Below are 10,443 nucleotides of genomic sequence, written 5' to 3'. Positions count from 1 at the left end.
TAGGGAGTAAGTGTGTGCTTACAAGTGTGCCAGAACTATTTGTTGGAAGCAAACCTTTCTTTCAGTTACGATATAAGCTAAGCTATGCCAAAGCCATCGCGCCATCCCAGACCCACGAGACTATCCAGGCATGCGACCACCAAGGGGACGCTCTAGTGTGCCCAGGACAGGGAGGAAGATGCCAGAAGCCATGCCACCAGCATCCAGGAACACCATTCAAGACCCCTAGAGAAAATGAGTGCCAGGCCCAGCTGACAATGCACTGCCGCTTCTCTCCAGCCCCCATGTTACCACTGAATAATCAAACAGAAGTTGCCCTTGCGCCTTGTATTCACAGAAGAATACAAGGCACCAAAATGTCTGATTAATTCAGCACTTGAGGCTATCGCACTCTCATGAGAAGACGCGGGGGGAGGAAAAAACTCTAAATCTTTGGCATGCAGCAGAGTAAAACCACTGATAACAGCTTTGACAATAATAAGCCCAGTGATTTTCATTTGACTCCCAGTGAGCAAAATCAGCATCGTCTATTCCTTTCTCCATTGAAAGCAAGTCAAAGCTCCAATTCAATACAGCAACAGTATTAGCACCATATTGTGGCCTCAACCATTTCATAGGCTTGGTTTTTTGAGCCCCATGGCTGTTAATGGTTATCATTTTGTTTATCCCCCAACCCCAAGGAGAGAAGGGGATGGGGTGGGCTGCAGGAGAAGTGATGGCCACTAGAAAGAGTTTGTACGGCATGGGTTTTAAAAGCACCTTAAAATGCTGAGACAGCACAAGAATTTTAATAGCTCCCACTTCTGATTTGCTGGGCTGAGTTTGAGCGACACGTTGCTTTGTTGTTGATGTGTTGCTGTGAGGAGGAGATGGAAAAGTGTGAGGCCATGCTGGAGCTTCTTGGACAAGCATTGTGGGAAATGCGATTAGGAAAGCGTGTCCTTCTGCACTGTCATGTTGGATGTGTTCTTTTGTGTAGCTGCAACAGCGACAGAATGAACAGAGATCTCCTCTGACAACACCGTCCCTGAGTCCAAACACTCCAGCCCTAAATGGAATTATTTGCCAAAAAATAAACATGACTTTACTATTAGCTGGAGAATTGGACAGCCAACTAATCTGTTGGGTTTATTGTTGAATAGATGAGGTGATGATGTTGTGTGTCAGAAAAAAAGGACGAGGAGGAGGAGGAGGTAGAGTGCGACGAAGGGAGGCGTGAAGGAAGGATGGAAAGAAACTTGCCTGTTTTTGCTGTGATCCCTCTTTCTTTTTCTTGCCATGTTTGCTGGAGGGGACAAAAGAAAGACAATGTCAGGATATCGAATCTATCTCTCCCTCCAGTGGTCACAGGGCAGCATTGCCTGGAGGACATCATAAAGAGAACAGCAAATTAATTTACAGGCCCTGTCTGAAGCACAGCCCCCCAGCTGCTAGATGTGACGGGACCTCAAAGGATGTGAGAGGTAAAAGCAAGTTGATGGATTCATTATCTTCATGATCTGCTAATCCACTGAAAACCCTTCACTTTTCCACTTTAATCATCCCACACTGAGCCTGTGCAGTGCTGTTTTTTAGATCACATTAAATGAGAGGTGTTATCTGTATATCTCCAGCTGGCTGCTTCTAAATCAAAACCTTGCACACCTGACCAAACCCCCCCCCCCCCAAAAAAAGTGGCCTCTGCCAGCTTGGCCATGCAAGTGTCAATTTCAGGAATGGGCTCTGGCCTCAGCTTCTGTTCCTGGCTCAAACCCAATTAGCAGAAAGCCACCAGCTCCCGACTGGGCACTGACCTGACATTGATACTGAAGACCCGACGTGCAACCAGGAACCTCATCAGATAATAGATGGCCACAATGAGAATCAGCAGGCCTAGCACCACTCCAATGATGGCTCCAGTGATCACACCAGCCTGAATGGGCACTGTGGAGAGTCAGAAGGAAAATGAATGTAAATACGCATTTATAGGATGGAAAGTAGGGAAACAACGCAATGAACAATAAGCAAACAGCAAGTCACTCATGTGGCTCTCCAATGAGGAAAGAAAGAAAAAAACAAAGCCAGTATAAAAAGGACTTGAAGATAAAAGAAGAGACAAATAAAGCAAAACACTAACACTAGAAAAAAGAGGAGTGATTTACTCAAAGAAGAGATGTAAAAAGAAATTAAAAGACTGAGATAAGATGAAAAAAATAAGGAAAATGGAGTCGTGGAAGGAGAAGATGGGGAGAATGTGGAAAAGGGGAGAGAGGAAAGACCCTGAAGGGGAATGTGACAGGAAAAGGTAAGACGTAAGACGAGAGGGGGTGATAGCAATCTTAGATCGAGAACGAGATGAAATTGTAATTGATTTCATTTATCAGGAGATGGTTGGAATTCTAAATGAGTTGGTGCTGCTGTTTTCTACACCCGTTTATCCAGTTTGGGGTCACAGAGGGTGGAAGCCTTTCCCATCTGACACAGGGCACACCCTGCATAGATCCACAGTCCCCAAGAGAAACCCCCATTAACCTGTAATACATATTAATGGCTTGTGGAAGGAAACCAGGGAAGTGCTGAAAAACATCAGTGAAACCAAAGTTGCTTTGTTTTGATGCAATAAACAAGAATAATTATGGTTTAGTTTGGAGTTTGAAACTATTAATTACTGGAGAACAGTTGGTGTGTGATGAAAAACATTCACCAAGCTATGCCATATGGGCTCTATGGACTGCTAATGAGCAAACACAGGCATTGGCTTGACTTGGAGTGATGAACCCTTGCAGAAATCTTCTGTCTCACCCTTCTCAAAAACCAGCAAGCGGACGCTGGAGGGTCGACCCACAATGTCAGGAGGGTTCTTGGCGTCACAGGTGAAGGTGCCGTTATCGCTAAATTCCAGGTTTTTGATCAAGATGGAACCATCGCGCCGACTCGGGTTTCCAACAAACTCAAGTCTGTCCATGAAAGGACCTTTGTTGTCAACATAGGCTGCTCCACCAGTGTAGTGGAAGATCTGTCAATACATGAGAGGGAAACATACTATTTATTTACTTTAAAACACATGGAAATTATTCACACAAATGCAAAAATCACAGTGGATGTTAATATGAGAAAAAACGGTTTTAGTTCCTTACAGACACTTAAAATCAATACTTTTATGTTACAGATTTTATGAAAATAAACACAGTACCCTTGGAAAGAAGGAAAATGAAATATTGCACATTTTTTAAAGATTTTTAAAAAAAATTTATATGAAGCTGCTTGGTTTAGGCTAGATCTTAACATTGTTGTCAGCTTCCATATAAAGATCACAGATTTAAGCCCTATACTATACTTCACGTGTGTTTACTCCAGATATTCCTGTTTATTATACAGTCAACACAACTTGAATATTAAGGTTTATTTAAGTTTCTTAATTGGCCACACACGTGCACATGTGGGATTGTCTTTGTGCGTTTTCTTTGTAATAGACTGGAAACGTTACTGTGCCTACGTAAGCTGGGACGGGGGCTCCAATCTCCCCATAACCAAAGAATAAAAAGGCGGCATAGAGGATGAATTAATGCGGTTGTGTTAACACTTAGTGTTCGATAGAACATGGTTTATACATGGCTTTATGTAATTGGTTTATTACCTTTACCAAGTAGGTCATATTTACTGTTTATTTAATTGTTTATTTGTGTGTTAGCAGGATTAGGGCAAAAGATATATCATGGAGAATGGAGAATTCCATTAAACTTTGGAGGGGATTTAGATGAATATACTGATTCAGGATCAGTTTAAAAAATGTAAAAATCCCTATCTCTCATACAATAATTGGCAAAATTTCAAAAATGTATATCTCAGTTTATATGTCACCAATCGTTATCAAATTTGGCCCAGTTATGTCGGGTTGGTTCCTCAATTACTCCACCAAGTTTCATTCAGTTCTCATTTGTATTGCGTGCTTCATCGCTATTTTTTAAAAACAAATTAGTTATTTGTTATGAACGCGGATACATTTCTTATAAGTGTGAATGATTATGGTACCATGACCAGATAAATGCCAATATTGGTAAAAGAGGAGATTTGGTGCTGAGCAGAGGTTTGTGCCCTCTGAATGCTCCTGTTTCATACATGTTCTTTTATTACATTTTTATTTTAGAAAACTGAGCATTAAAAGGAAAGTGTTTAAGTCATTGACAGATAACATCTGAGCTTTGGGCAAAGGCACAAACCATATAGCAATGCATTATTACAATTATTGACACGGGAAAAGCCTATTGTGTTCACTGAATAAGAGCAGGTGGAGCTGGTACTGTAGCTAAAAGAACATTTCTAAACTGTCTAAATTGGAAGATTGACTTACCAGAACTAGCTGTGGTGTGACTGTGGGGGAGAAAACATTGGCTAAAACTCAACTCAATGATTTTTAAAAGGACCAACAGCTTCTGGGATTCAGCCAAGAAAGGAGATAATGTTAGTGGGGGTTTTTTTCTGCTTTGAAACCAACTTAACAGGTAGATATTTAGCAATTCAGTGCTAAAAAAAAAAAAAAAAAAACAAGCTGTGATTGCTCAACAATGTTAAAGCAAGGTGTTAGCACAAAGATGCCAAAATGCATTAGTATTCATTATAATTTTTCTTTTACTCTTTGAAAAAAGGTCTGCTATTTCATCTATGTCAGAGAGAAACTATTTGCTGATAAAGGACTCTACACCAGGCCAAAGACTGAAATATGATTGAAAATAAACAATTTATACAATATGCCTATATTGATTTCAAGTGAAGCTTAAATAAACACCAATCAAAGTTACATTTAATGAAGCACAAGGTCATAAAACAACCTTGTGTTGATACAAGTCGTATTTTTTCATTTAAAAATGAATTACCAAGCCTTGTCTTTGATATTACTGTAACGAAATCGGGGCATTTTAAAAGGACCAAAGCAGCATTAAAACAGTTAGATGAAAGAAACAAAATCTGTCCAAGCAGGAAAAGGAGCAAACGATTGGAGATGAGGCTTGAGATGAGTGACGGGGAAAAGAAGAAGAAAGAAATGTGGATTCAAAGTGAGGGCACCACAGGAGACGGATGAAGGCGAAGGAGGAAATGATGAGGGAGGGAAGGGGGGGGGGACAAAGGAGGAAGGGCTGGAGAGAGGGAGATTAAGGGAGGTGGACAGAGGGAGGCACAGTCAGGATGGGCAGATAGAGAGATTAGATAGATGGCAGGATGGCAGGATGATAAGGTTAGGACGAATGAAATTAAAGAACAGGAGGCCGGGGATGCAGCTGAAGGAGATCAAATCAAATAAGTTACTTAAAGCCGATGCAAAAGTTAGAGATGTTGCATATGCAGAAATGCACAATCTGCACTTTTTATACATGAGCTTTCTTTTATTGAAAAATGTGCGCCTTGTGGTTAAAAAATTCACACTCGCCTCATTAACCTGCTTATGTGATTTCAGAGTCTTTCCCAGCTTACAAGGCAATGTGTGCAAACCGAGAACGAGCTGTCAGTTCATTTTATGGCTATATTCTGTACACAAATTTACCACTCCATTCAACATGGTGACTCTAATCATGGATTTTTAATGTTCTAATTTTCTGCGAGACAACAAATGATTAAACGATTACGGGACAAAATAACCATAAGGGCACAAACCTAAGAACATTGGGGTGAGAAACAGCATTTTTATCTCATCAAGCAGCTTCAAAAATTACAAAAACCTTTGTGAAATAAACCATGTCCCAAATTAAAAATAATGTAAGGTTCTATACAAACCGTGTTTTAGAGTGAGTTAAAGTTCATAAAGGATTTAGTGCATTTTTCAGCATCTTTGTGTGACAATCAATATTTTTTCCAGAAAGAAAACTAAAAATTCAAATATAAAGTTTTTTTCTTTGTACTTATATATAGGATGCTGCCAAGCTAGAACTCTGGCTGTGATTTTAGCAAGGGGGGGGGGGTTCTTTTACAGCCTGCTGCTACTGCTCTGCTGTCTGAAGAAGCGTTACAGGAACTCTATCCTTCCCTCAATCATCAGGATGTTCATCAAATCACTGAAGGACACGTCTGGGAGGGGATAAACACAGTCCTGTCTCTCTGTCTCTTATAAATACGCTTCATTTGCACTCTCCATGTTTGTGCGTTTTGTTTGTTTTAGCGGAATTAAAACGTAAAACCACGTTTTCCTATTTGGGTATGACGTAGTGTTGTTGATTCAGCTATTACAATAAAATTTTACTATTGGCTGAGAATGGAGGTCGATGACGCTATGGAGGCCACTTTCAACAATCTTCCCCTGACTGGGCGTGTCTTATGCTACATTCGATTGCACTCGGAACCCAAAGAAATCCAATAGAACAAATTGGTAAAGTGCAATAGAATGGTCCTTGAGCTCGGGACCCCGACTCGGGAATTCGGGCATGACCCAAGCACCCCCAAGTTTTAGCAAAATGATGTTAGATGTAAACAGTCACTTTCTCTTCAAATTGTACTTTTATGTGGCGTCTAATTTGGCATTTGTGTTACTAAAAGTGTAGAATAACTTTGTAGTGGCATTTCTGTTCCCTCTCTGTTCATTTGAACGCAGCGCTGAGTAAGTAGTGATATCTGTAGAGTTCAATGGATTATTTCTACAGTCTATGATTCAATGAAGCATACAAGATTCCCCTCGCTATGTGTTCAAATCATACTTAAATTATATGACTTTTCTCTCTCTCTCTCTCTTAGCCTCAAAGAGCTAATATATATTTCCCCAGCAGTTATTTTTGCTCCTGGAAAAATATCAAAACAAACACCAGCTTGATGTGGCCAGTCATGTTTTCTGAGCTTCCTGAATGAAACGCATTTACCAGGTCAAAATTTAATCCGGGTTCCGAGTGCAATCGAATAAAGCCTGTGTGTGTGTGTGTGTGTGTGTGTGTGTCTGTGTGTGTGTGTGTGTGTGTGTGTGTGTGTGTGCGTGTGTGTGTGTGTGTGTGTGTGTGTGTGTGTGTGGGTGTGTGTGTGTGTGTGTGTGTGTGTGTGTCAGTGACGTGCAGTCAGGGTAGGCAGTGCCGACCCAAGGATGAATTGATATTTTGATTATTTGTTTCAAATATAATAGAATTTTTTTTTTTTTTTTTTAATGTCCGATAGCCTACAGTACCTATAAGTTTGAAAGTGTCAGCATTTTGTGCTGTGTTTATATGAGTTTGCGCATGCACAGTCAGTTCCCCAAGATGACAACCATTTACGTAAAAAGGCAGCTCTCTACGCTGCTTTTAGACGTAACAGCGCTATGCTAAATGCTATATGTAAGTTCAGGGTGCATTAGTGAATTGATATAATGTGGCCGCTGCTGCTACGTTCTCTAGCTAGTGGGCAGGCTAAAACTACAGTCAGGATGACAGCGCTAGAGACAATAAAGAAACTTTCTTTTGACGAAAAACTACAGCTTTTAAAAGATGGGAGACCAACACCTGAGCTACCAGACCTTCAGCAAAGGTAAGGTCAGAAAATTGTTTGTACTTTTCACAGTGAATGGTACAAAAGGAAGGATTGGCTTTGTGGATGAGCCTCACTGAGGCTGTTCTGAGTTGTTGTTGTTGTCATTTTCTCCATGTTTCCAACACAAACAACGGATGCGCTGCCGTGTCATGATATATATTTTGTTGGGAGAGTATGGAGGCGATATTAAATCATTGTTTAAGTTTCTTTAATGGTGACATTGGTGGTCTCGATTTGCATCGCCCTGCCTACCCAATCCTGGTGCTCACGGCACGTGACTGGTGTGTGTGTGTGTGTGTGTGTGTGTGTGTGTGTGTGTGTGTGTGTGTGTGTGTGTGTGTGTGTGTGTGTGTGTGTGTGTGTGTGTGTGTGTGTGTGTGTGTGTGTGTGTGTGTGTGTGTGTGTTTTACAGAGATGCTGTCCCGCGAGCCATCAGGTCTGTACGTCCAGGAGAAGGTGACATCCTCAGACGTCCATCGCCAGGAGAAGAAGGAACAGGCCAGCCTGATGTCAGAGCCAACCAGAGCATGGCGCTCCCAGCCAGTGTAAATGACTATAGCCTCTGTCTGCTCGGGCACTGAAAGACACAAGGTCACAAACAACATGACATATGGGTCAAATCAATTCCTAAAAACAGTCAACTAAGTGGACAAAGAAATACTACGGTCCATTTATTCTGCAACTTCTCCAGACTTTCAGTAACGCTTGGCATTGACGTGCATAAATTATCTCGGAAATCTATATCATCATCCAGATTCTCAGTGATAAACTCCACGTTTAATGATGTCAAAGCTGAAATTGATTCAGGCATATATGCTCAGCAAATATTTAGATAATCACTGGAATACTGATTTAAGTCAAAAAGGAAAAGCATCTTCCACATTAATATGGATTATGTGGGCTTAAGCATGTGCTCTGTTTCTGCTTGCATAATATTTAATGATCAAAGTTATTTTGGTTGTGGCTACTAAGTCAATATTTGACCTCTCTCAGTAATGCACGGAGCATCACGAGCACTAAAGACGATGCAAAGTGAAACTCCACAAATCACAACTGCATTGATTAACTTCTGCTGCGGACCACCAGAGTTGCTCAGTGCTTTCACGGCTACATCAACACCTACATCACAGAGGGTTTTAGAGCTCTGTTGACTCTTTCAACAGCCAAAGAATAAAGTTCACATCTTTTACAGTGAGAATATTCCTATTAACACCCACCTTTGTCAATGAAATGACATCTTTAATTAAAATTCTGACAAAAAAAAAAAAAAAATCTACAAATACCAGCCAGTAAAAGAGGAGAAAAATCTATCTAAGAGTCAAGGAACACTTAGCTGATGAGTTATCATCAGTGCATTCACCTTTTTAAAGTTCGGGACACATGACATAAATCAGCCCAAACACAAGCTTTGATGAGAATGTCTATAAATGACTTTTTTTTTAGCGTGCTGTATTCCATGTGGCTTTATAAGGTAATCATTAGAAACCTGGAAATATGGGCAAACTTTGTCCAAACAGTCTAAGCTTTGAATATCATAAGTGAGAGTATTCCCTTTAATAAGGCGTCTGTATCCTCCCTGCGCTGGCAGCCTTTTTAGGTTAGGAGTTGGTTCCTGATCCTCAGCAAAAACAGATTATCTGATGAGAGGTTTAAGAAACTCCTGTTAATGAGATTCATCTCCTTTTCCATCCTGAAACTGTAATTCAGCGTGATTTGTTGGGATACTTTTTGCTGCTTTAACTGAAGATCACAAGTGTCAAATCCCAAACTCAGGGGACTGATGTTTCTAATCTGTTCTATTGCACATTGGCTGTTGCAGTTGTTCCTCGTGAAAGTCATTTTCAGGGAGGTTTTGATTGACACTTTTTAAGTTATAGTAAAGAGACTGTGATTTGTCTTAATAAGCATCATCCTTAAAGAGAGATAATTGTCGCTCATTGGCCTGTTGTGATGATTATATCTGTTTTTGTATGTATTTTGTATTTTTGGTGTCTTTTTTATATCGTATGCTATTAAAATTTTAGCGTTGATTATAATATATATTGTAATATTCTATGTAAAAGCCCAAATCAGGTTGGAAATTAGCAAGAGCTAAAAACCCGTTGGACGAAACATAAGTTGCATTTGATGTTTAAGAATTAGGTGCAATTGTATTGTCCCTATTCTATTCTATTCTATTCTATTCTATTCTATTCTATTCTATTCTGTTTTGTTCCATTCTCCATTCCATTCCGTTCTATTCTATCATATATAATATTTGAGTAGTTCTTAGGGTACTTATCCAACATTTTTGGTCTTTAATTTCAAATCCAAAGGAAAAAAAAAAAAGATTTATTATTATCCACTTTGGTTAAATAATTTTCAATTAGCAAAAGTAGCCATTTTTTTATTTTTTATTTACCCTTGAACCAATATTAAAGTTTGTAGAGGTTTAATAACGGTACATGTAATCCAGACTGGGGTGCACTCAGTTTAAAAAAAGAAGACATATTCTCTCTATTTACCTATTCCCAGAAGAGCGACTGACATCAGCGCCAAAACCGTCAGCATGGTTTCTGGCTTCTACGGCGCTCCCAAAAGACCGATGCCTCACACTTGACAGGAGCCTGTGGAGAAAGAGCTTCCTCTCTGAAGGGCGACTTGATGTGAACGAAGGCAGAAGAAGGAAAAGAAGATAATGAAAAAGAAGGCTCAGGGGTGGAGGATGCTTGGACACAGGGCTTCCAAACAGAACAACAGAAAAGCCACTGTCCACTGGTTTATAACCAACCACACCCCTCACCCCTGGCCTCGGCCCGACCCATTCCTCCTCGCCCTCACACACCACTCCACTGTCCATCATTTGAAAACAAATTAGCACACATTATCGTTTTGAAGTAGAAGTGTAAAAGGCCACCGAGGAGCACCTGTGATCTACAGGAGCTGGTGAACTAATTGGGTAAACAACGACCAACTTGAGGCCAATTTGCAGACGGTGTGCAGAAT

The 10,443-nt window shown here is 40.3% G+C and overlaps 1 protein-coding gene across 4 annotated transcripts in view; it reads right to left on the bottom strand.

Moving 5' to 3' along the window:
• mpz (myelin protein zero) overlaps positions 1 to 10,200 on the bottom strand; it is a 17,452-nt gene extending 7,252 nt beyond the window's left edge. For all 4 annotated transcript variants that reach the window (XR_003675938.1, XM_028472413.1, XM_028472412.1 and 1 more), the window contains exons 1-5: positions 9,963 to 10,200; positions 7,869 to 8,035; positions 2,782 to 2,995; positions 1,794 to 1,923; positions 1,243 to 1,285 (exon numbers count right to left, since the gene is read on the bottom strand). Coding sequence is in view for 3 of the 4 variants with exons in the window: in XM_028472413.1 (XP_028328214.1) it covers positions 1,243 to 1,285; positions 1,794 to 1,923; positions 2,782 to 2,995; positions 7,869 to 8,035; positions 9,963 to 10,008 (600 nt within the window). In the remaining variant the exon portion in view is untranslated. The remainder of the gene's footprint in view (positions 1 to 1,242; positions 1,286 to 1,793; positions 1,924 to 2,781; positions 2,996 to 7,868; positions 8,036 to 9,962) is intronic.
• Between the last annotated feature and the right edge of the window lie 243 nt (positions 10,201 to 10,443).

The sequence above is a fragment of the Gouania willdenowi genome, chromosome 17 (assembly GCF_900634775.1).
Source record: "Gouania willdenowi chromosome 17, fGouWil2.1, whole genome shotgun sequence".
Taxonomy (NCBI): domain Eukaryota; kingdom Metazoa; phylum Chordata; class Actinopteri; order Blenniiformes; family Gobiesocidae; genus Gouania; species Gouania willdenowi.
This window is presented reverse-complemented; position numbering and strand designations above follow the sequence as displayed.